Genomic DNA, 27572 nt, shown 5'->3' on the forward strand with positions numbered 1-27572 from the left:
CCTAGACTATGCCAGTGCGCATGCGCATAGCAAAGTGAAGGGACAATGGCTCTATATGTAAAAGCTATTCGAATGCACTTTTGTGCAAATCGCAATTTTCTTAAAACAACTGCATTTTATCACAAACGACACTCATCTGGACACGTGTCCTCCAAAACTAAGGCCAGCACCGAGCAGGCTGATCATGTTCTCTACACACAGGAGCACTTTGCACTGAAGGACTCTCTAAGAAAGGTAACTGCAGGAACATTACATTTATTTACAAGCTCTCACATGCAATGCTTTTAAAAGTACTTTTTATGTATTCCTACCCCTGCAAAAGCACTTTAATCGCTGTGGTTATTTTATGACGTATGAACCCAAAACCTTTATATTATGTATAATGTAGGTTAAAGGTCACTACACTACACGATAGCATGTAGCACCTATTAGCAAGCTAGCTAGCTTAGCTCCACACATGACGCTTCTACAACAAGCAATGGATTATTATTTAACGTGCAAATATATTGTTAGAAAATATAAGGTATATTTTCTTGCCTAAACCCCATTTAAAGTATACGGTACGGTTGTGTTTAAGTCATCGATCCTGTCCACTACGCCTCTGTTTTGGGAAAGGGGAAAAAAAAAAACTAAACATGCTCTGTCACGTGACACGTGGAAATGACGCAGAAATACACGCATCCCGTAACACACGTATCACGGTAACACGCAAGTTAGCCAATTTCCGGAACTTGAAATAATGAAAAAGTCATTTTATAGTTAAAATACAGTCAAAATCAGTGTAACTACATTAATGACTTAGATTATTTAATCATATGTCCTGATAATTATAAATAATCGTCATGATTAAGCTTTTTTAACTAGTAAAACAGTTGTATTGTCTGTCCACATTTAAAATAAAAACAGATGAATAAATTACTCCTGCACCCAATAAAGGCACCACTATTACTTTGACATTACAATCAGTCCTGAAACAGAGCAGTGGCAGAAACCTCATGCATCTATAGTCTAATGTATTGTGATCAATTATTTGTAGCCTGTTAAAGTCGTTGACACTTTTTATGAAAGTATTTACAGTGATTCACCGACAGTGAGTAAGTCTGATCTTGGTCTCTGACCACAACACAAAGTTCCGGTTGAAGCTCCAGTGATATTTGGTGACGTTCAATAAATGTATTTGCGCATTGCTCTCATCAAATAATGGCCGGTTGGCATTAAGGAAGCTGTTAATTGTTGCCTCTAGAGCTTTAACAGCTGCAAAAAGCAACTGTGCGATTTAGAAACAGTGAAGTAACTAACTTTACTTATAGGAGTCAAAATATACTGTAGACCTTAAACTGTGTCACACTTCCTTGTCTGATGAGAGGAGACCATTGTGCATACATTGAATCAAAGTGCAGTTTCTCAAAATAGTGTCTCCTGGAAAAGGTTGTAACAAAGAGAAAGGATGTTGCTTTGTGTTATATTCCCAAGTGATTTTGGGTGAGTTAAATTGGGATACCAAATTTTGTTTTTTTAACATTGCCTTTTTGGGCCCTATGATGTCAATGTATGTATATTTATGTATTTTATGTATTTTATGTTTATATAATTTTATGATAATCAACCATCACATTTATAATTATATAATATTAAGTAAGGTCATTTCTGAGTACATTTTTCATTGTTTCCTGTTTGTTGAAAGTGCTGAAAAGTTAAGTGCCTATGACCCTGCATATGATGTCCTAGAATTCTTCACTGCAACAATAAGCTTTTTTTGAGATTTGAGTTCCCTGAAGACCTGCTTGCTTCCTGCATTACCTCTCTATAGTACCTCACTTCCTTTACTGTAATTAATCCTTAAAATTTGAATTTGGTGTAGTGTGTAGTGTGGATTTATTATAGAGAGGCTGAAACAGTTTAACACACTTTTCAGATATCTTTGTTTGGTGTACTCCTATTGTGAAACACTGTTATTTCTGGCTAGTGAAATAACCTATCAATGTTTTTGGATGAGGTTTAGTGTGGATTCCTCCTGTCTCTACAACATTACAATGTTCCATTGCAGACTTTTTCCACAGGCAGTGAAGAAAAGGTCAATTGGTAACTTAAAGCTTTTGTCATTCCGGTCTAATCAGACTACCCATTTATGTGGTCCATCTAATCTATTCATGCACCCCAATCAAATCCAATCTATACTCTCTCTCTCTCTCTCTCTCTCTCTCTCTCTCTCTCTCTCTCTCTCTCTCTCTCTCTCTCTCTATTGGCTATTGAGCCTGTCAAATTAATCAATATTCTGAACAATATGACAAATGTAGCAGTAATAGCATTTCTGTCAGATTGTAGCAGTCAGTGCCATCCTTTGGCTGTTGTCTGTTTGGGTTTTGAGCTGCATATTTGATTTGGCACAGGTTTTATGCAGGATGCCCTTCCTATTGTGTCCCTCTCATTTTAGCTGGGCTTGGGATCGGGACTGAGAGTTATCCATTTAGTGGTTAACTCTCAGTTACAGGATAAACTGTATAGCTTCTTTTCTGCTCAGGACCCCTGTTTAAACCCCGGTTAAAACAGGGGTCCTGAGCATAAAAGAAGCTATACAGTTTATCCTGTACAGAAAAGTGTAGGACTAGAAACTAAAAAAAAATAACAGTTAGAGAATAGATACAGAATATCCTCAATTACTTCCTGGTGAGTGTTTTAACAAATTGTATTCAATTGGAGTTGTTTTGTACAAAATGACAGTGTAGGGCAAATTAATTTCGACACAGGACATAACTACACAGGAAATATTGTGAACAGGAAAGGGTGAACTGAAGTGACCGTGGCATGACAGACTCGATGAAAAGAATGAATTAGGTCTGTGTCATATTAGGTACTGTTCTACAGATAATGGAATTTGTCTATTCCTAGCTGTGAAAATGATGAAAAGTTCATCTTTTAAGTTCATCTTCATGTTGTTCTGGTTTGAGAAAAAGCAAAAACAAAAAGTGTAGCTTTTGAGTAATTTAGTATTCTTCTTCTTAGTCTTTTTACACAAATTTTCCAGAGAATTTATTTTTTCCAGATTTATTTTTGGACCCCACTGTATGTGGTTAGAGAAACAGCTTATGATTGTTGTGGGTCATTTTTACCAGTCAATACTAAAATTCTGAAGCATTACCAGGCAGCCCTGGATTTTAAAAATAAAAATAAAGGCTAGAATATCATTGTTTTTTCAGACGTGTGTATAACAATAGTATGAAAGAGTTCCTGTTAGGAAATGATCTGTTTCACAAAAGGGACCAGGATATAATTCATTGGCAATCATTGCTACCAAATTGTAAAACTTCTTGTGGCTTAGTGAGTCATAGTTACTGAGGTATAATATATGTTCTTTGGTTCTGGAATCATTTTTTCCCAGACTTCAGTTTCTGTGATTACCTGATGAGTGAAACCTGATGTGGTTTTCTGATTTAGTAAAACATTCAGCTTTAGGTTGTAATGTTGTGCATTTTGAAATGCTTATCTCTTCATGACTGTTGTAAATAACTTTCCTGTCAGTTTGAACCATTCTACAAATATACACCACTTTTATCCTGCTGTTCACTGTTTTTTATGTTTAATGAAAACATGACCTGAAACTTTTGACATGTATCTGCATGCACTGAGCAGCTGCCATATGATTGGCTGATCGGATAATTACATGAATGAGCAGGGGTCCAGTTGTTCCTATTAAAGTGGCCAGTAAGTGACTAAGCTTTGAACCAGTAAACCCTACACCACCAGTGAACCCTACAGTTCTGCTTAGCACCTGACATGAATAATTCCAGGCTAGACTGGCTTTGCCTGCATCCTTGTGTCCAATAATACTAAGAAATAGTTGGTAGGAAATGATCTGTTTCATCATAGGATCCTGTTAAGATGAAATTCATTGTTGATCCATGATACAAAATTATAGTAACTCTGTGTAAGATTAAGTGATTCATAGTGATTTAAAACTATGAGCAGGGGTTTTCCTGTTCTGTGAGAGGGTCAGTTCTTGGTCACTTGTAGAAATGGGCTTTACTACAATTTTCATTAGTGGCACTGCTTCCATAGACTAACATTTTCTTTTGACGCATATTGAGGTTGGCTAGTCAGTCATCACACTATAATGAAGAGCTGGAAACACTACTTTTCGATGGCCATTATGACATAAATGTGATGTAAATTTATTTAAACCAAACTGACTCAGAATATGATTTCTGTGATGCAGAATAAGACTTTAAATATGAGTCACAATATGGGGAATATTCAAGACATCATACATTCTTCTAATACTCTTATTCTAGCATTATTGTGTCTCTTCATCTTTTTTTTATTTGTTCCATAACATAAAATGTGTAAATAAAACAATAAAATTATGATGAATCAAAAACATAAATAAAAAATTGTGGAATAAAATAATTTGCTGTTGAAAAGTGGTGTCTGCATCACACACATCTGTCATTACTCTTGTTTCATTATGTAGCCCAATCATCTAATGACCCATTCAATGACCCACAACTTTTAATTAAACTTGCCTCCTTAATATTTGGACCTGATGTGTATACAATCTTTTGTTGTCATTCAAGCTGCCAAATTATTGTGTATTTGGGTTTGTTTAAGTGGTTTATAGGACCAGGTGACAGTTATTCAAACGGGCACTAAAACTCAAGTGATGAGGCCAATCACACAGTGATTTTTCTTTAATCTAAGTCAAATCTCTATTATACTGGAAAATATCTCATCACATTACATTATAAATACTGAAAACTATTTCTCACTGTTCATGGTGGTTTATTGTACACTTTCAGCTCATTGATCAGGAGATCAACCCTTATGTTGATAAATGGGAAGAAGAGGGTCAATTCCCTGCACACAAGATCTTCAAGCTCCTTGGGAGTGCTGGATTTCTGGGAGTCAGTAAACCTGTGGGTAAGCTGAATATACATTTTTAAATTAAAGAGACCAGGGGCTACAGAGTAATTTATCTTTCCCCCTCCCCTCCAACACACACACCACACACACACACACACACACACACACACACACACACACACACACACACATACACCCCTAGTCTTCTTTATGAAAATGGAGTTGAGCATGTGAAAATTTGATGATGAGAAGACAGACTTCGGTAATGATAATCTATTGTGAGCACCATGACTGTGTTTAAAGATTATGAAAATGAATAAATGTATCCACAACGACCAGACTTTAATTTTTGTCTGCTGTGCCAGTTAAATAGCTAGTCATTATCGGTGTAATATTTTAATAAGCTAAATGATTGAATGAGTATTAAGTGGTATTTCTTATTAAAGGTGAAATATAATAAAGATAAAAAAATAAAGATGTCAAAGATGTTGGATTGGAGCGAGCACGACATTTAGAGCAATGAGGAATTGAGTTTAAATACCAGTAAACCCCATCTGGTACAAACAACCCATTTCCTATGAATATTAACTGAAACTCTTGACCCGTATCTGTAAGATTTTATGCATTGCAATGCAGCCAAGTGGTTTCAGTTTTGACCTTAACGACACTAACGTCTTACCTCATGAAAATATATAAGCTTTAGGCAGACATTGTAGTAAACATGGGGATACAGACATGCAGGACACATGGCCTTCCTGTTCAGGGTCTTTACACAGTTTGTCGAAATGAATTTATAGAGATGAGTGAAATCCTGATTGGTGTTGATATGAGAAATCTCTTTCAATTAAATAATGCATCCCCAGTGTTACAACCACTCACGTAGGAAAGGGTGTGAGCTGGATCTTTGAAATGGTTGGGCACCTTATCAGTGACTTCCTCCCTGCTAATACAAATGTTATTTTAACTCGTGAAATATTTGCCAGTTGCTTAACTTGGCAGCTGAATTTGTATTTTATTATTTTTTTGTTTAAAGAACATTTCTATCCTTGGTCATGTTCACTGGTGGATGCTGAATCACGCTGTTTGTTATTAAACAGACAATGCACATTTTTATTAAAGATTTGGTGTCAGAACAGCTTTATCACCACACATTCCTACACAAAATGTAACATAACTAAAGATAAGACGGCTTTTTAATTGCACACTTTCATTATTTATTTAAACATGCTCTCCCAAGTGTCGACACAGAATAGCTGGCATTCAATCATAATTAGAGCTGCTTCATGTAAACCTCAATAAAAACCTGACAATTAACGCTGACTGAACCATATCACTTTCTTTGTGGTTTTTAAAATAGACCACCTCATGAGATTCGGCACTCAGTGGCTGTTTCTCATCAAGAAAATTAATGTTATCTTCCTGGAGGCTTCATTTAAACGTACCAAAGTCAATATTCTTCTTCCTCTTTCCTCCTCAAAAAAGATAAAGGGGAGCATAAAACATCAGTGCTCCTTATTTTGTGCTCCTTAAACAATTGTGGGTTTTATATTGTTTTTTTCTTGTCAAAAATGTGGGATTTGTGCAAACACAGCATTTGGAGCAAGAAGAAACTGAGTTTAAAAACCAGTTGGTCAGGAAAAGCATTAAGAAACGCTGACACTGGGAATGTTTTGCATTAGCAGGCAGGATTAAAGAGCTTCAGAAGACTAACCTGTACACAAGATTACCATCTGTGAACTCCACACACCTCATTGGACATACACAACTGTCTGTTACTTGTTAGACATTTATCATGAAAGATATTGATCTAACTGAAATAATAAAATGACCTTTGTGATCCTTTTATGAGCAAAAGCTGGGAGGATTAGATTTTCATTTGAGACAAAAATAAACATTTGTAGCCTCGTAGTAGTAGTGTTAAATTCTTAGATCTGATCAGTCACAATGTGTTGATCACAAGAGGGTCATCACGACAAAATACTTTCCAGTTTCTCTTTGACTTAGCTTCATCATTGACACAGAACAGTCCGAACATTCATGCTGTGAAACTCCTGTGTCGCATCCCACAGGTCATGAGAAGGCCACGCTTAACTTAATGTCAAGTTCATGGAACCATGAGTCAACTGAGTCGAATTGTCTTTAAATGAAGTAGCCATTATAAGAAGTTTAATTGTGCTTATAAAGCGATGCTGTGGTATTTTCACAATGCTTGAAAAATGTCCAAAAAAACATTCCTTATACTATTATACCACCACAGAGCAGTTTGTGTCCATGGATTCTTGCTGTTGACACCAAATTATCGACTATCGACATGTAGCAGCAGAAATCAGGATCTATTACATCAAATGAGGTTTTTCCAATCTTCAGCTGTCTAGTTTCAGTAAATCAGTGACCACTGCAGCTTAAGAGTCCTGATCCTGGCTAACAACTTGATGTGGTCCTTTGCTGTCATTTCCCATCTGCCTCAAGGTTCAATATGTGGTCAATTCTGAGGTGCTTTTCTGTTCACTGTGACTGTATAGAGTGGTTATTTAAGTTACTGCAGCCTTAGTGTCAGCTAGAATTATTTTGGCCATTCTTCTCTGACTTCTCGAACCAGCAGGTTGCTTTCATCCACAGAACTGCAGCTTTACTGGTCCTTTTTTCATTTGACTTATTTTTCACACTATTCTGTGGTACCTGCCCATCTGGGACAACCAACAAATTTCCTATGAATATTAACTGAAACTCTTGACCTGTATCTGTAAGATGTTATGCATTGCAATGCAGCAAAGTGGGTTCAGTTTTAACCTTAAGGGCACTAATACATGAATCAATTTCAAGATCCTGTAATTAGTCTTACCTCATGAAAATATATAACATTTAAAAAGGCCTTCATTGTAGTAAACATGGGGATACAGACATGCAGGACACGTGGCCTTCCTGTTCAGGGTCTTTACACAGATTGTCGAAATGAATTTATAGAGATGAGTGAAATCCTGATTGGTGTTGATATGATAAATCCCCAGTCTTACAACCACTCATGTAGAGGAAAGAGTGTGAGCTGGATCTTTGAAATGGTTGGGCACATTATCATTGACTTTTCCTTCCTGCTAATACAAATGTTATTTTAACTCGTGAAATATTTGCTGGTTGCTTAACTTGGCAGCTGAGTTTGTATTTAGGGCCTGAGCACCGAATGGTGCGAAGCCTTATTGTTTTTCCTCGGGAGTATTATTTTTAGGGCCTGAGCACCGAATGGTGCGAAGCCCTATTGTTTTTCCTTGGGATTATTATTATTATTATTATTATTATTATTATTATTATTATTAAAAATGTTTTTTTTTTTCCCACACATTGGCCAATTGGGGTCCCTTAACATGCTCGAAAACTCTTGAAATTTGGCACACACATCAGAGTCGTGCGACGCCAGGCTCGGGCAAAGGCTGGAATACGGGCGTGGCAGGGGGGCTCTGTAGCGCCCCCTGTAATGCAAAAACAAACGGTGCACAGATCGGGCAATTATGTACGCACATGTACGAGAGTTGGTACGCATATAGATCTCATCGACCCGAACAACTTTCGCGCTCTAAACTATGAGCTCCGCCCAACAGGAAGTTGGCCATTTTAGATTGTTTTATAAGTGCATGCAGTGAACTTTTAAATACTCCTCCTAGGGAATTCATGCGATTGACATCAAACGTTGTGAACATGATGCCAAGACATTGCACTTGCTAAATTCAGAGAAACAGGAAGTGTCTAATATCTAAAGCAAATATCTAAAGCTGTACCCATGGCAACGCGACAAACTTTACTTTCTTTTTCAGTCATATTTAAGCTCTTGGCAAGCACTTTGGGTGCCTTAAAATGCTCGAAAACACCGGAAATTTGGCACAGACGTCAAAGTTGTCTGCCATTAGGACCGGTCAAAGGCTGGAACATAGGCGTGGCAGTAGGGCTCTGTAGCGCCCCCTGAATTGGAAAAATAAATATTGGTGCACAGATCGGCCAAACATGTACGCACATGTACGAGAGTTGGTATGTATACTGTATAGATCTCATCGACCCGAACAAATTTCACAATCAAACCTATTAGCTCCACCCAACAGGAAGTCGGCCATTTTGGATGGTTTCAAAAGTGCCTGTGGTGAACTTTTAAATACTCCTCCTAGGTCATTCATGCGATTGACACCAAAAGTGGTGAACATGATGCCGTGACATTGCACTTGCTAAATTGCGAAGGGATTTTTGATATCTCGAACGGTGCTGCCATGGCGAGGCGACTAATTTATGGCGAATTCAGAGAAACAGGAAATGTCTAATATCTAAAGCAAAAAATGTCTTATTGTGATGACTCGCAGTGTGTATGTTCGGCCAAGGATTCCGATCGCATCGATGTGCCTATTGTGAATCTCGGATATAGCGCCACCAACAGGCACCAGGAAGTGTGTCAGTCACAAAGATGGATTTTTTCACAGTTGCATGCAATGCATGCAAAAAAAACTTTTAAATACTCCTCCTAGAGGATTCATGCGATTGACACCAAAAGTGGTCAACATGATGCTTAGACGTTAAATTGCGTAGGGATTTTTGATATCTTGAACGCTGTTCTCATGGCAACACGTCAAACTTTACTTTCTTTTTCAGGCATATTTAAGGCTTTTGGCGTGCTTAGATTAACTTGAAATTTGACACATACATTTGTCGGCTGTTAAGTGTGGACAAAAAGGTCAGACAAAGGTGTGTCTCTTAAGTGGCTCACTAGCCCCCATTTGTCTAAAAGAGTGGGGTTTCATTTACCTACAGTCCCCAAATGGGTCAGTAACAACATAAAATATGATATTTTATAACAACACTGATATTTACCCACTTGATTCTCTTGCCGACTGTGCATTGTTTTCTGGGAGGCACCGTATAGCGATAAAAAAACGTGTGAAGGCCCGCCATTGCTGCTCGCAGCTATATTTTATTATTTTTTTTGTTCAAAGAACATTTCTATCCTTATTCATGTTCACTGGTGGATGCTGAATCATGTTGTTTGTTATTAAACATTATTATTGAAAATTTGGTGCCAGTTGCACCACATTAGCCATAATCGATTCAAAAAGATTCAAAACCTTTGAAACCACAGTCAAGCATCTTTAGCACTACACGTTCCTTTAAGAAAACTGGGGATTAATAAGACTGCTTTTCAATTGCACTCTTTGAATGGCAGCTATTTTGCGTCGACGCTTGGGAGAGTATGTTTAAATAAATCAATCATAATAAGAGCTGCATCATGTAAACCTCAATAAAAACCTGACTGAACCATATCACTGCCTTCATGGTTTTTATAATAGTCCACCCCATATGATTTGGCACTCAGTGGCTGTTTCTCATCAATTAAATGAATGATATCTGCCTGGAGGCTTCATTTAAATGTACCAAAGTCAATATTCTTCTTCCTCTTATCTGTGTGCTGTTTTAGGCTTCATCACTGCAATAGTCTTATCTCTCTACAGCTGTATCTGTTTCCTCTGCTTCAGCTTTCCTCTGCCAGAGCCAGACACTCCTTTTCTAAACACACAAGGAGAAAACAACCTTTAGTGCTAAAGGAAATATAAAGATTTGTGTATAATGGGCTTATGTAACACATTCCTCAGCTAGCGTAAAGGATAAATCCTCGCAGCTGTTTTCCGAAGTATTTGTTCCTTGGAGGTTCTTTGCATTATGCATAAGTGGTCTGTCGTTTCACAGATTTCCATTTGTAATGTTGCATAACTAAAATGTGCTTTACACAATAGACAGTATAATTAGTTTCAAGCATCAGTCTCAAAAATCATTGTGTGGTATTCTGTGAAAACACAGATCCCACTGTGGAATCCTAGCAAAAAGAATAAAATCAGGGGACACACTGTGGAATTCTGGCACTTTTTTCTTTAATGTTCTAGATTATGTAGATAATTATATAGAGTGTGTAGAAATGTTTTCTTTTTAAATGTGTATGGCTGTTTGGCAAAGATGCATAAAGAAGCCATTTAAGAAATAAAGTAAAGGTGTAAATTAAGACCTAGTGCTCATGTTCTTATTTATAATTTTTAGATTTTAATTATTTTATGTTAAATGCAGATGCATTGGTGTGTCTCTTTGGAGTGGAATGAGGTGACTGAGATACAAGGAGAAATTTCAGTTTGGGAAATTCTGTTGGAAGGATATGTGAAGGATCTTTGCAGCCACAAAATCTTCTGCCCATTTAGATTAATTATACAACAGCACTGTGGTAGAAACTATATTATTTAGCAAGCAGTATTACAGCACTATAGTGTCTTTTGTCTTATATTCTAAGTCTATACTGGTTTTAGTCCATCAGTTACGTAGAATATGTAAAAGGAAAAAAAACTTGCTGTCAGAAATGGCAACAAATATATGAGCTGCAACCCAGATGTCTGCTATTAACACAGTTAAGGAATCATCTTCTTTCAATAGTCAAAGTTACTGTCAGTATCCTGTTAGTATTGGATTTATTCACATGTCGCTACAGTCCAATCGCTTTGGAGATCTGCGACTATTTCATTTACCACCGGATGATGACGTTCTCAACCTGCCACTTGCCCCCGACCGCCATCCGCCTCTCTGAAGTGACTTTATGATCTGTTGAATTCTGTTTACAAGGAACTCTACATCAACCTAGCCTAAATATTTAGCTCCTCTGAGGCTCTTAAACATGAGATACTAGTCCGTATAATACGTCAAAGGTAATTTAGTACGTTGAAATGATATTTAGAGTGTAGATAAACATAAATCAAGGGCAGTGCATTTGAAATAAACATTCATTTGGAGTTGTTGATGTTGACAGAATATGGAGGTCTGGGATTGGACTTCAGCTACAGCGTGGCTGTGGCAGAGGAGCTAGGCAACATCAACTGTGGAGGCATTCCCATGGCCATCGGTGTTCAGTCCGATATGGCTACACCTGCATTGGCCAGGTAACTTTGAATACTTACTCTTAAATGTGGTACCTGAAATAAATATAAACTGAGGTCTTGGTAGGATGTATACAGTAATTGAAAAGTCAAGTCACACTTACACATCCTGGACTCACAGCAGTTTTTTTTCTTTACGCTTCTGTGTTGCTTTGCTGCAAGCTGTTGCTGCAATATCTTTGTAAATGAATTTTCTTTTATTAAAATGTCAATTTGTTATGCAAACTTTTCATCCCCATCTCATGAGGTTTTCGCTTGCTGTATTGAAAGGAGCACATTTTTCCAAATAATAAAGAATGTTCAATTATTGCTATGAGGGATGTAACTGAACTCCGTGCCACCGTAGATTTGGATCTGCGGAGCTGAAAAAGGAGTTCTTGCTTCCATCCATAATAGGAGACAAAGTGGCATGTCTGGGAGTGAGTGAAGTTGGTGCTGGCTCTGATGTTGCAAGTAAGTACATTTTCTTCGCCCCAATGAAACAGGCAACAAGGGATTACCACAAACTTATATGAGGCACAGATTTGACTTAAAGAAAAGCATCATGGGCAAGGAAAGATATAATGCAGAGCTAGTTAATACATACATTATTTTGCATTATTCTGTAGTGTTTTTGATTTAGGAAAAAAATTTAACAAAGGATCTCTCTCACTCTTACTCACTCTCACCTTAAGGGTGGTAGGAATTCCCAGTTTTCCCCTAACATTGCCCTATAATTTTTTTTTACCAAGTTGCATCTCTGCTTACTTAAAAGAAGACTTGTCAGGTGCTTGTGTTACCAGTAACCTGACTTTGCATCCAGAAGACAATTTCCAAACTGTTGTGGAATTTTCTGTAGATCCAGACTAAAAAAAGAAGTGCTGTTGTGTTCCAGGCATAAAGACGAAGGCTGTGCGGAAAGGAGATGAGTTTGTCATTAATGGGGGAAAGATGTGGACCACCAGCGGCGCACAAGCAGACTGGATGTGCCTCTTGGCAAATACAAGCGATGGGCCACCACACAAGAACAAGTCCCTCATCTGCCTACCCATGAATCTGCCTGGTAGGAGCATTCGCAAACCCAGGAAACTGTTTGGCCCCAGAATGTAAATTCTAGTAGAATGTAGGCTCTTCAATAAAGGATGAATCCTTGCTTATGTATTACCATCTGACATCTGTCCTAGTTTATTTATATCTTTACTCTGGGGATGATCTGTTACAGGAATTCATATTGCACGTAAAATTGATAAGCTAGGCATGAGGTCCTCGGACACAGCAGAGGTGTTCTTCGAAGATGTTCGGGTGCCGTGTAAAAACGTCATAGGTGAAGAGGGAATGGGCTTCACATACCAGATGCTGCAGTTCCAGGAAGAACGCCTGTGGGGAGTGGCCAATAGTAAGTGCTACAAGGGCATTTCCCTTGTATCCGCTAAAGAACCGTTTACTCCCTAGTACTGAGAGAGTAATAATGTGTGATTCACTGCATGTGTCATCTTGCCATCACATTTATGACGGCAATTCCTGTTTATGAAATGTAGGATACGACATCTAAACATTGCTTAACTTCGTAAAGTGTCCTTAATGTAATTTGAAAGTTTGTTTGCCTTTGAGTTAATAACAGTTTCCCACAGGGGTCATCATGGTGGGTTGGAAACTGAGTTTCACTTTTAGCATTTTAAAAGTTCCCTTTCTTGGGGTCAATAGCAAATACACTCCTGCTTGTATGGGATCCAAATAGTTTTAACCCTTGTATTTTCCTCCTATGCAAATTAGGAGCGCCGAGTCAACTTGACCTTGTCTGTTTTGACTGCTTATAAAAAATTAACTATATATGAGAGCCTTTTTTTTCACCTTTTTAGTCTAACTTGTTTCCAACATATTAACATATATTTTGCAAAAATAAATTTATATTTGGTATAATAAACCTTATTTATATACAAAAATGCCTAATTTCTTAGTAAAAAAAAAAAAAAAAGCAAACATTATTTTTACTATAGAGGCACAAAAGTTGATGCACAATTACAGACTGGTATATTTCAAAGGCAGGAGATTGTTTTGAAACCATTTTGACCATTTTTAATGTCAGCAAATAATAAAACCTGTTTTTTTTTCCAGGCCAAATTGACTTGAATTCTACAATGATCACCATTCTGTGTGTAATATCTATTTTACACTTGTAATATCTATTTTGCCCACCTGATGTCATCTGATCAACCAAGAAAAGGCTACACACACACACACACACACACACACCACCACCACCACCACCACCACCCCACACACACACACACACAATCAGAAACATGGCATAATTTCATGTGAATAAAACTTTTTACACTCCTTAAGTTTTTTTATTATACTTAATTTATGATCGATAAACCTTATGAAATTATGCCTTGTTTTGGAGTAAAATAAGCAGAAATTATTAAATATTATTTTGAATAACCACTGACTGATAAATGTCAAACATTACTCAGCATATCTCCAGGCCAAAGCTGACTGATGCAACTAAATTTATAAATAAGAGAGGATACAAATATGATTTAAAAAACACGTATTTTATTTTTGAACTTCTTTATAGAAATAAGAATGTGTGTGTGTGAAACTTTTACAAATGTGTAGCCTTTGTTTTGTCTAGAGGCCAACTGAAATGCAGTGCCCAATTCTTTGAACAGTGTTTGAGTGTGTGTGTGCGTGCGTGCGTGTGTGTGTGTGAAGCTTGTTGGTAGATCAGATTTTGCCCCCAGCTGGACAAATGCATATAGCAAGTGTGAAATATTTACAAGTGAGTAGCTTTTGTTTTGTCTGGAGGCCTAATGAATTGCAATGCCCAATGTGTGTGTGTGTGTGTGCTTGTGTGTAGTATCATTCTGGTAGATCTTCATTGTGCTGAAAAGGGCAAAAGTGTGAATTATTGCCCCACTAAATGCGGCCGAGTCAAAATGACCCAGGAGGATCCAAAGCGCATAGTATATACTGGTCTGAACACATAGTTCAACGAAAATATACAAAATTAATTTTATTTGCAAATTTCATAATTTGGAACAATCCTGGTAAATTTCAAATGTGGAAGAAAACCCAAGTTATGACACATTAAACTTTTCTAAACCTTCTAGCAGGGGTCAGATTGACCCCAGGAAAATATCAGGGTTAAGCCAATTATTATAATGTTTCTTCATTGTTTCTGTTTGTAATACCAAGTTCTAACAATGATGGAGAAAGTGGTGCAGGAGACAATCAACTACACTCGGCAGAGGAAGATCTTCCAGCAGCCAGTGCTGTACCACCAAGTAGTGCACTTCAGGTTAGCCGAGTTGCAGACCGAGATCGAGCTCCTGCGCTCTCTGCTGTACCGCTGCACAGGTGGGCAAACTAATCAACCTAATCTTTTATCTACCTCCAGTGGGACGCTCCATATTGCTGGTGTCTCTCGCATCATTATATTCACAGTTTGTGAATATTGTGTTTAAATTTTGAGCTGAGCTTTTTTTTAAACACAGCAATAAATGTTAATTTAATACATGCTACTGTACTAAAAACTACTTCCATATCTGATGCTTGGCTAACAAACATTTATTTGATACACAGGTAAGCATGTTTATAATAATCAGATGATCAATTAACCAGTTTGCATAGTATATTTATTCACGCATTAGAAAAGAGCACGTAAATGAAACTTTTCTCTCCAACGAATGACTGGATGACATCCTCATCGATGTGAACTGAAATGTTTGACTTGAACAATAATGAAATAATTCAGCTTCATTTCGAATTTGCTTACTAGCATTGAGCTGCAGATGATGATAAATGTTTTTGAAGGAGTCGATTCAACACTCACTGTCAAAGTGAAACAAATCAAATTAATAAAAATTGCCTTAAACAAATCACAAGGCTTTACAAGCGGTTAAGAATGAACTTTAGTTGACTTTGTAGCTTTTCACTACTGTAATTTATTTTTTTTTTTAAATCCACCATCTTCCCGTCTCTCATTTTCTAGCCTACCGGTAAACCTTTCACCAGTATTTGACGCCAAAATCTATACATATGATCGATGTGTGAGGTCTTATTTTTAATCTCTCTCAATTGTTTATTTGATGATTTTGACATCATAGGGGTGAATTAATTAAAGCGAAGCTCATTATCTTCGACACACATCTATGGCCAAACCATAAGTTGTAAAATACACCTTTAATATTACTTTGGTTTAATGTTTGAAATTTTAAAAAAATCTCTTCCTTTTTCCATAGAGCTGTACATTAAAGGCAACGATGTGACAAAGCTGGCAAGTATGGCAAAGCTAAAGGCCGGTCGCCTGGCACGCGAGTTAGGAGACAGTTGTTTGCAGTACTGGGGCGGGATGGGCTTCACCAGTGATGTCCTGGTCAGCAGGTTTTACAGGTCAGTCCCTGGCTGTCATTTGGACTCCAACACCTCTTAGTCCTTGCTGGTAGTATGATATTAATAAATATCAAGCTGCAGTGACACCTAGTGATATGGCTGATGTAAGCAACAGTAAAATAAAAAAAATTTTTTTAAAAAAACAGGCCTACACTAGAATATGAAAAGATTCTGATTTCTAATTCTCCATCATTCACACAAATGAATTAGTGCTTTTTGAACATATCTCTGAAATGTACTTTATGATTATGAATTTGAACCATTGCTATGCTTTTTTTATTTTTATTTTTTCAACAGAGACTCCAGACTGATGTCAATAGGTGCAGGAGCTGATGAAGTCATGCTCGCAATCATTTGCAAGTACATGGACACGCTGCCCAGGAAATAACAACCGTGTGACGACAGTGTCGCTTACTTAACTCATTGTAATGAAGGTTCCAAGACAAGATTATTGATTATTATTATTTTAATACAAGATTATTAATCACCTCCTGCCTTAAATGTTAATAGAAAGCTGGTCATTGTAAGAATGTTATATAGTAATCTGTTGTATGTACAATCTAATGTACTGTTTTTTAGGAAAAAGTCACATTTTTAGGAAAAAGCTTTATTTGAATAACAACTGGTTTCTAAAGATGGTCTACTTGGAACCTACTCTGAGTTTAAAATCCTCTGGTATTAGGGTTCTATAAAAATGTTAAGTAGTAAATGTTATGAAAAACATTTAGAGGAATAGACATCAGTTTTTTAACTATAAAGTGCATTAATTATCATCAGAATTATTTTTTCTTTTCTTTAATGTGGAAAACCAATTTGGTACAGGGCATATTCATCATGAATCCCTTTTTTTGGTTTGTTTGTTTTAACCAGAGGTTTGTGAAGAATTGGCGCATTGTTATTGCTGAATAAATATCATGCACTGATCGATCTAACAATAAAATGTATACAAGACATTAAATTACTTTCTGCAACATTTATTACCTAATATTTTCTTACCAACAAATCTCAGTTTTGAGCTGTTAAATTCTGTTAAGCTTAAGATGCATTCTGTAGATTCAGAACTCATAAATTCATAAAATTAAACCTTGCCTTAGTAATCAACAGTGAAAGATTTTGATTTTCTCCTTATCATTTACATCACTATTGTTTTCCTCTTTCAGAAAACATAATTGTTTACACATTTCCTTGAACAGTGAAATGCTCCGTCTATAATTAAGAGCTTTTTGCAGTCAGTACAGTCTTGTCTCAATTATTCTGAGAACATGCTGACCAGGAGGCCAGCTCAATAAGTTGTTTATGCCAAGCGCAATCACCAATCTTGATGAATAATTAGTTTGACAAAATAGACTGTTTTTCTGTTCCCTGACCTGCAGCACAGCCAGGATGTGTGCATTCATATAAAACTAACATCTTTTTGTTGGTCAGTTTATATATAAAACAGTTGATTAGAATCTCAGATGATGCATGCATTGAATTGTGGAAAAAAAAAATTAGACGTTAGGTTCATTCTAGAAAACAGCTATATATATATAGAACGACACTGAGTTTACATTAAAGACTTCGGATCTCACTAGGAATACTGATAATACAAACATTACATCCTAATATCACTAACCTGCAACAGGGAGGAATTCTGGTAACCTCTGTCCCTGACTTTGTGCAACTGTTGAGTGATAAATACTGAACACATCAGAAAATCATTGTGTTATAAATCTCAAAGGGATCAATGGCCTTTGGTCGATTTGTGTGATGCAGTGGTGTATGGGACACAGGGTAGAGGACGTCAAAAAAGCAGTCAGCACTCATTAGTCCTTCCATCACCTCAGTTTGATCACCCAGTAAAGAACAGTAAATACAAAGAGAGCAAAAAGCAGCATGTAGCAGTAGATTTTGGTCTGGCTTCCTCTGGACAACAGCTTCAGTCTGCCTATAGTGGCTCCCAGCAAACCACCTGTTGAGTCAAAGTCCGAGTCCTACAGCAAAGTGCAAAATGTAAAGCAGGGCTTCTTATGGGCTTAGACCAATGGTCACTTATCATAATTAGCTTATAGACTTTTACATGCCAAAGGTGCACGAATGCTTAGATATCTTAGAGCACGAATGCTTAGATATTAGACGTCTCAGATATGCAAATTCACAACCTGGGAAACGACTCATTTTTACACAAACACAAAATGTAAAAAAACCCTTTGTTTTAAAATCAACTAAAGCATTTCGATCAAACTTTTAAATAGGCTTATTTATCAGCTCACCTCCTACAATAGAGAAATGAAAATATAATATCAAGTGCTTATCACTATTTTTTAATGATTCACCCAAACTAACATCATACCCCATACTACTTTCACTAGATCTGCACACTTCACTGCAACTACTTTACTGTGTCCATGGGGCCAATGATCTCAGTCACTGACTGAGTGTCTTATTATTTCAAGCCCCAATTTGTTCAAATCTGACCATTCACATTAAAATAAAGGTTGATAAGCTCTATATTATGATCTATAGCTTTGTGACATGTAGCAACACCACTTAAACAAGGCACTTCTGATTCATATAAATACATTATTAACAAGGGTTAGGGTTAGTAAATAAACAGGTTTGGCTTTAAGGCATGAGTTGTGATTATGCGAGAAAATGTTTCTCATAGCCTCATTATTCCAGACCATGTTCAGTTATTTGCAGCCCATCAAAATGTCACACAAATTAATGTCTTTTGTCACAATACCACAAGATAATGTTTTCTGATAAACAGTTAATGAGCATAATTAATCCATTGCATTACACTTCCTGTTATCTTTATTTTTGTGCAATGAAATAGAACAAAAAAAATAAAAGTTTTGAAAGTTCTACATGGTGTGAAGTGCTTAATGATTTTAAAGCTTCATTGTAGCTTCATTTCAGTTTTAGGTAAACAAAAAGGCTGAGTTGTATTTTCTGTCAAACTAAATATTAATTTGGCAGCAATTTTAAGAAATTAGCAAAATTTCTAGTATTTCTTTTTAAGAGTACACGAATTGTGGCCAAAGGATCTGACATAAAAACAAACTTACCATGTCTGATATTATTTTATTTTGGTGTTTCACTTCAGTTCCGATGTCAATTGAGAGCTGCCAGAATACAAGGAGAGATAAATGATCATTCACTTAACTGTCTATTCAATAGCATACACTTTTAAATACACTATGCTTGCTGTATGCTAATAAATATGTGCACGTATAACTTACATGTTTCAGTGCGTTTACTTTGGCTCTAAGACCTTCTTGTAAGTGTTCGTTCTCCTCCTCGTAAACGCTGTAACCGCTGGCCACATAATTCCCCTGTGGAGTGCCTTCACCTGTAAACCATAAAAAAAGCTTTGTGTTAATTCATGCAATACTGCAGAAACATAATCAATAATAACAGCCTACACTACATTGTGAAAACTTAGAAATCGATCATTAAGAGGCGCAAACATGATTCTGTCACACTTTACGACAGTCCACACAATAGCTAGTGGAGTACAGAGACATTTTTTTCAGAAGTAAAAGACATTTGCTAGACTAGGGATTAGGGCTGGGCGATATGGTTGAAAACTGTATCACGATATCAGTAGACAGATAGATAGATAGATAGATAGATAGATAGATAGATAGATAGATAGATAGATAGAGGAGAGAGAGACAGAGAGAGGAGAGAGAGAGATGAGTGTATTAGTGTGTGTCTGTGTTTCCATGTAAATATTTACATTATTTTTAAACCTACTCACCTTTCGAGAAAGTGATTTTCTGGCAGTTTGAGTTAAAAAAAAATATATGCATTTACTTATGAACTGTTGTCATTACTAAGACCGCCATTGTAATAATAACTGTAATAATGTAATGGGGTAATAAATGTAAATAAAGTGATAAATGTCTCGTCTCGTTTCTTCTTGAAGCTCCTTCTTTCTTGTCATAATGTTTCTTGACGTCTTTCTGTCATTTAGTTAAACATGTGAACATATGATTTAGTTAACAAATAAGTATTTTGACATTCATGCCGTTTCCGAAGTTCATCTAAAAGAAAGTTCCACGTATGAAGTTCTGACCCTTTTGGTTAGCTGTGTAGTCCCTTATGTAGGCTACATATAGCACATATATCAAAACTACATAACATTAATATCGTTAAGTAATTCCTACACGCCTCAGCAGATACAGTGGAAATGACAAATGACATAAACAGAAAACAGAGCCAGTTATCTGGCCTGTTAGCATGATGCTTTCTGATGATTAGCATCTTTTAGGGTGACTTACCCAAACCTGTGCGCCTCATTTTACCGTCAAATCTTCAACTGCGTTTGTCCTACAATGACCTCACCAGATGAGTAAAAAGAGTGTTAGCTTTTAAAAACAGAGGTCTATTATGAACAGAAGCTAAACCCTGTTAGAGTTCTGATATTTTCGCTCCCAGCTGTTAGCCTACGTTGTCACGCCACGACATCGTACGGAAGCCGGTTTGGTCCCTGAGTGACACGCCGAGTCGTCACGTGAGAAACGGGATTGTGGGAAATGAAGTTTTCGTTTCTTTCATAAACTTTCGTATAACGTTGTTTTAGAGTAAGTTTTCCTGTAGGATGACGATATTTCAATTATTATTTATACTTATTTATATTATTATTTCACTTTCTGATTCTAATTCTGATTCTGATGATGATGACGATGATGATGATTATTATTATTATTGTTGTTGTTGTTGTTGTTGTTTTTTTACTATTATTATTGTTGTTTGTTTGTTGTTGTTGTTTATTATTATTATTATTATTATTATTATTATTATTATTATTATTATTATTACATCCTATCCAGGATGTATGCCCACCTCAAGCCAAGTGTTCACTGTGACCTTGACAAGGATAAAGTCATTACTAAATATGAATGAATAAATTAATTAATTAATGACAGCAACCATAGATATCTACACCTAGATGTCGCCTTGGGGTTCTAAAAATGCGTCAAAACCGCCGCCATCTTGGAACAGGGGTCTTGTGCTTCGAATTCATGGGCGATGCCGGACTTCTGTGCTGCATATTGTTGTTCAAATGAACGAAATCTAAAAACCAGACAGCAAAGGATTACATTTCACAGCTGAGAATGTGTTTTATGATTTATGTGTTTTATGTTTTATGATTTTTTCTGGTTCCGTTGGTTTGTTTCAGTCCAGGGGCATAGCCATCATTTAAAAAGTGGGGGGGACGAAATGTCTAGTGTTATCTGTTTTTTTTTTGTTGTTGTTTTCATTGTCGGTTATCGTCTTTACTACGTTGTATGTATGTGTGATTTACCTGCTCCTTATTATTAAAATGACATCTTTAATGTCACTATTCGTCGTCCTCGTCTCTGTCGTGTACATACAGTGACACATACTTGATATTATGTAGAATTGGCAGAGTTAAACATGCTGTAAAATCACAGTTCAACATTATCTTTATTCTTATTTGAAGGGTTTTGATAACACACTTGTTAAAACAAAAGACGTTATAAAAGAGTTTATATAACGTTTGTCAAAGCAGCTATTTTTCCTTAGAATCCTTTAAATTAAAACTTGCTAATTATTCAACAAGAGCAACAGGCAGAGTTACTAAACATTGTGCAACACAATTCAGATACCATATGCCAACTTACACTGCTTGACATTTTTATAAAAAAGGACTGAAGCGTTTTTTGCCGCTTTGAGCTCATCGTAACCGAATGCTGGACCGCGGGTGCGACATGAGCTACAGTACTGGGGGCGCGTGATGATGACGTGACAAGTGAGCGACTGATTGCCGTGAACGTCATGTATAGACTATCTTAAACTTTCTTGTCTCTTTGAATTTTAAATCACTCTGCATTTATATACATTGATCCATTAAAACCTCAACATGTGGTGAAAACAACTCTCCACTAAAAAAGTGAGGGGGACGAATTTACTTTTTATAAAAAGTGCCCCGCGTGATCTACGCCCCTGTTTCTGTCCTTGGTTAACGACCGCAGCTAATCCATGCTAGTTACCCATTAGTTTGTGACAGTTAGGAAAACCGACAATGTTTGTAGATTAAGCGCTTAATAAGGACATTAAAAATTGACCCATGCTTTTTTTAATTAAAGGCGAAGACCCAACTTTATGTATGTTTTGTAAGATTCCCTTATCTGTTGATTTTATTTCCGTTACACCTTTGCCTACATTGACGGTGATGCATTAAAGAGGAGGGGGTCCCCTGTTCCAAGATGGCGGCTCTATTGACGCATTCGTTCTAATGAACAGCCGTAGCCAAGGCGACATCTACTGTAGATGTCTATGGACAGCAACAATTCTACTGGGTAAAAAAGAAGATGAATTCATCTAAAATGTGATGCAAGTCCTTCACAAGGCATCATTCATACACTCATTCACACACTTTTCACTCCAACAGCAAACTCGACTTAGGCAATAATAATAATAATAATAATAATAATAATAATAGGTTAAAAAAAAAGTTAGGTAAAAAGCTATTTTGGCAGGTAACTGTACAGGTCATAAAAAAAACCTGCACTTATCCCTACTGTAGTCTTCTTGAACATGTGCATTTTATGAGTTCCTCTGTTCTCCTAAAGGTATCAGTGTTTGTCACCTTGTGTTATTGAACATGAGGCAACATTCAGATGTTGCGAAAATGTCAGGTCAAATACCTATATACCAGAAAAGGATGTAAAGCAAAAAAAATCCTGAGTTTTGTCATAGAAATAATGGTTATCTCATAACAAAAAACCCACTATAGCACTGCTGAACGTTAATTGCCCTTGTCCGCTTACAGGACTTCAAAGAAATACAGATAAGGTCATGTTTTTCTGATTAAAAGGGAGAGAGTCACGCCATCCCTCCCACCCAGTGCTAATTATGCTCTTCTTCTATGAGTTCAAAATGAGCTTGCACTGGCAGCCCATTAGTTTCATACAAGGCAAGCCTTCCTCTGGCATATCACAACCTCAAAGATGTTGTAGTCCAAAGCCACTTAATTTCCACCTCACCAACCTGAAGTGTATACTATAGACTTATTAGAGATAGGCATCAACAGAGAAACAAAACACCAGCAATGGAAGAATATTACAAGGAATATATTGAGTAATGAGAACAGCCTCCAACCTGAAACTCTTTCCTTCAATGTTTGGTTGACAGTACTACCGTGTTTGTGGTAAAAATTCTAATTCAAACACCACTTCCATTTTAGTTTTTGGCTGATAATGAGAAAGTGCAAGTGTACAGGTTGCTATTACATTTTCAGAATCAGGGCAGTTTAGACAATGAAAATGAAATATCACATGTAATTTACATTTGTATTTGAATTTCCAGCAGCTATGATACATTGGTCTACACCAAAATGGAAATGGATTTCAACAGCTGTCAATCTTTGTATCCATGACATTTACATCAACTTTATTTATTTGCCTGTTTTCTGTTTGTTTGTTTGTTTGCATGCTTACTTGTAAATATTTTAAAGTATGGGTCATTTTCTTATTGCATTTTTTAAAAAGATAAATGTTTAAAAATTAGCAAATAATTAAGTTTGGAGAAAGAGAGAAAAAGTGTGTGGGGATCAACAAAGAAGCAGAAAACCAAAGGGTCATTAGTTCACTGTAGTACTGAGAACTGTCTAAGTTGACTGAACATCTTGATTAATTTCTCAAAGGTATCCATAATCACCGTAAAAGGTATCCATTTTTTAAGAACAAGTAGTAATAGAAAGTATGATTTCACAGTTTCACGTTTTGACTTTAACAGAATGGAATGTTACTCCCACTTTTGAACGACTAAGAGGTATTCCTCAATCTCTGGGCAATATCTTGTTGCACATTAATTCAGTAAAAGGTTATGGATGATCCTGTCACGTATTTGGTACTTTCCTCATGGTATCTGTAAAAATATGTTCATTCAACTATTCAAAGTTTAGTTGAATGAAGTAATGAATGAATAGTAATGAAGCCTAGTCACTTCATGTTCCTATGCTTTATGTTAATGTTTTTGCAGTGTTTTATTCTACAAACTTGATATACTTTGAGGTGCAGTGTGAAGGAGAAAAGAAGGACAGTATAAAATTGCACCATATACCCCAAATAACACTGAGACAGGAGAATTTACTGTAGAAACAGTAATGAACAGATAATTCCTTAATTAGTTCTAATACATTGATGATTTATAGCTTTGAATTAGCCTTAAGTTGTGACTTCAGTGTTTTGTAGTAATGCCTGTTGAGTTAAATATATCCATGTTTTAAACTTTATATACAGTAGAAGTGCTGTTTCAGCCTATAGGTACCACTCAGGATCATGTGTAACAGGTGTCTTAGCTAGATAACTATGTCTATGTAGCTATATAAGAATAATTTATTTCATGTGAGTTACCATAATTTATACAATACCTTTCGATAATAAAAATAGTGTTCACTTCTGAATAATGAATTCTGTCAGTCAGAGTTCAAAATTCATTTGCAATTACACATATACATATACTCTCATCGAAATTCTATGGATTTTGAAATTGTGGCTCCATCAGAGGGAGCCGTTTCCATTACCTGGGTAATCAAGTACAATTTGCCAAGAAGGACTAAGCAAGAAAAACCTTCTTACTGTAAAAATAATAATAATATAGTAAAAGAAAAAGTAAAACTAGATTTGTAAAGTTCGTCACGACAAACTTTGATGTTGGCTTTGACGATGCAAGTATTCGCCAGTGCTTTTTGGTGGCGAGTGGACATAATGGTCAGTGTTCCTTTTGGAAGCAAGTAAACAGAAAGCTAGGGTGCCAAAACATTTGGAGGTAAGTGGAGATGAGCATGTGACGTCATCAGAATACCCGTGAGGAAGTTCCCCTCATTGTTCTGAGTGTTTTGATATGCCACATGTCCATGTTGTAAAAGGTTTTTGGATTTTGCATATTTTGGGGGTGGGGCTGCGGCACAACCGAAAGGCCAGTCAATACACCAATTTAAAACTTTGTTCAGAGTCTCACCCTAAAGGAGCTGGCCAGGTTTGGTGTAGATAGTTCGAAAGCTTGCCGAGTTATAAACCTCCAAAGTTTATAATGGGAGTCTATGGGGAAAAAAGGTCATTTTGAGACCCGGTACCGGAAGTACCGGTAGTCGGATCGCTTAGAAAGGTAACAGCCACAAACTTCAGACCAGTGTCTACAACATATCCGAATTTGGTGCATGTGGCTCGAAAGCCCTAGGAGGAGTTACTCTTGATAATGTTTTGTCTAAGCTTAAATAGGAAAACAGAATGTTGGCTTCTACAAAGCCAACATAATAATTTAAAGTGGATATATTCAGGAGTATATAAAATCCAAATATTTATTTCTCCTCACTGTAGATAGAGCTATTTGTTGTCTTTAGTTAGTGTTATTTAATGCTTTCCTACATTCTTGGGTCATTGGCAAAAGGTGACTATTTTACTATCAATAACCAAAATCAGTTTGTGTTTTCAGGTGTAGAGGTAAAAGTAAATTATTAAATGCTAATCCCTGCATTGTACGGTCTCCTCTTGTAGTCCTTTGTACTGACGCCCAGTACAGTATTTTTAATTTCTCCAATAAATTGTTTCTCCTTTTCTATTACTGGCTGGTGTAATTGTGTTGTAATGGAATTCAGCAACTTTGCATTTATTGCAGGTTCACAGCATAACAGGTTTTTTTCCCCCCAAGTAAATATTAATTTCTTCAAATAAGGTGAATTGCTTTGGCTGCCTCCATATATTTGTCCTCAAAGGAAAAGAAACTAGACCATAGGATCACACTACATTTCAAAAGCAGTTGTTTATCATTCCAGAAACAGCACCATTGGTTTATATGATGCTTTTAGTTAAGGCTTTAATAAAAAAAAAATAGACAGAGTCTTTACCCTTGGACAAATTTCCCCTGGGTAGCCTGACTGTTGACTGATTGAGCGCTGTGGGGAAAGTTCCATCTGCTGAGCATAATCAAGCGTGTGTCTTATTAGAATGGTTTTGTTTTTTCCACAGATATTTCTGAAAGTGAATGAATTAAGCACAGCTACACAATAATAGGAGCATAATTAACAAACAAATAAAGAATGTGCAAATGAATGTTTTTTAATTGTGTGTGAATTGGTATGTAGCTTCCGTAAGTACTCATTTTACAGCTTATATTCTATGTACACTTAATACCAAAACAGACTCATTACATTTGTATTTTAACAGAATTATCTCTAGGTTATGGTGTACCATGGAAGGAAGGAATGTCTAATTGAAAACCTAATAAATGCATACAATTGATGAAAACCGGCCCAAAGCATCATTGGCACACAACTTCCTGCCATTGAGTCTATCACAGTAAATATCTGTGCAGAGCACACAATATCATGAAGGACTCCTTCCACCCAAGTCACAAACTGTTCAACATCCTTCCATCCAGGTAGAGATTCAGGACCATCCGCACCAGAACCAGCAGTTTAAGTGGCCAGTTATTTCCCCACAACCATTAACTTACTGAACTTTACACTACTCTCCCATTTTTCCCAGATTTCATCAACAGTGCTGCAGCATGAAGTGTTGGCTACCGTGTAACTTTAGTGTGGATAGTGATTTACTACTGTCATGATTCTTATAACAGCTTCCAGCTAAGGCCACTAAATGCCCAAATGTTATGTCTTTCATTTAGGGTCTTTCATTTAGGGGATGTTCTGGCCTGAACAATAGCTGTGCCAAAAATGGGGTGGCAAATCCCTATGTCTATTTGTGATGGCAAAACTGCTCAAGGAAAAAGCAACCAGATATTGACCATTAGCAAAACAGTAATGAAAATGAGGTTTTGATGGCATTATTGGAGCCCAACTAGAATCCCTACTTAATTATAAAATGCCATTTCAAAGCTGGTTTGAACAACCCGAATACCAAGATGGATTTTTTGCTCCCTGTACCCTGTCAGCACGATGCTCCTCAATCTGTCTGAAAGGAGAAGCCTGTCTGAAAGGCATATATCTCCAAACCTTGGGGGATCACCAGTGATCACCACCTAATAAGGCAGTCTGATGAGCAAAAAATTATTCCCTTTTTTTACTGCCCACCTTTTACTCAAAATTACTCAACAAATAGCAAAGGCACACTGGTGAAAGTCAACTATGAGGTATAGAGAAAAGACACTAGAAAAACATGCCCCCTTCATTAAACAGAAAAAGGCACTTCTTGTTGCTCTGGCAACGGCACAGCCAGAGAGAGATAAGTTGGGATAGCAGTGTTCAAAATCTTGAAGACATATCACCATCTCAATTTTAAGAATTTATTTTTAGATAGGATTTTATATATATATATATATATATAAAATATATATAATATATATATATAATATATATATTCTGTTATATATCTGCTTGTGCCCAAAGTGGACAAGGTGAGTGGACTTCCACAAGGTGAA

General features: G+C 36.6%; 2 protein-coding genes across 2 annotated transcripts; one reads left to right on the plus strand and one right to left on the minus strand.

Moving 5' to 3' along the window:
* The first annotated feature begins 12 nt into the window (after positions 1-12).
* Positions 13-17293, plus strand: zgc:85777 (uncharacterized protein LOC405871 homolog). The gene is made up of 9 exons (XM_060896856.1): positions 13-234; positions 4794-4914; positions 11672-11801; positions 12145-12251; positions 12673-12840; positions 13000-13173; positions 14979-15140; positions 16025-16175; positions 16473-17293. Exons 1-9 carry the CDS (start codon positions 46-48, stop codon positions 16561-16563), a joined length of 1293 nt encoding a protein of 430 aa, XP_060752839.1. The 5' UTR covers positions 13-45; the 3' UTR covers positions 16564-17293.
* Positions 16624-20656, minus strand: bet1 (Bet1 golgi vesicular membrane trafficking protein). The gene is made up of 4 exons (XM_060896857.1): positions 20444-20656; positions 19400-19509; positions 19226-19282; positions 16624-18148 (listed from the first exon to the last, which is right to left on the minus strand). Exons 1-4 carry the CDS (start codon positions 20460-20462, stop codon positions 17993-17995), a joined length of 342 nt encoding a protein of 113 aa, XP_060752840.1. The 5' UTR covers positions 20463-20656; the 3' UTR covers positions 16624-17992.
* Positions 20657-27572: the final 6916 nt, after the last annotated feature.

The sequence above is a fragment of the Tachysurus vachellii genome, chromosome 21 (assembly GCF_030014155.1).
Source record: "Tachysurus vachellii isolate PV-2020 chromosome 21, HZAU_Pvac_v1, whole genome shotgun sequence".
Lineage (NCBI taxonomy): Eukaryota > Metazoa > Chordata > Actinopteri > Siluriformes > Bagridae > Tachysurus > Tachysurus vachellii.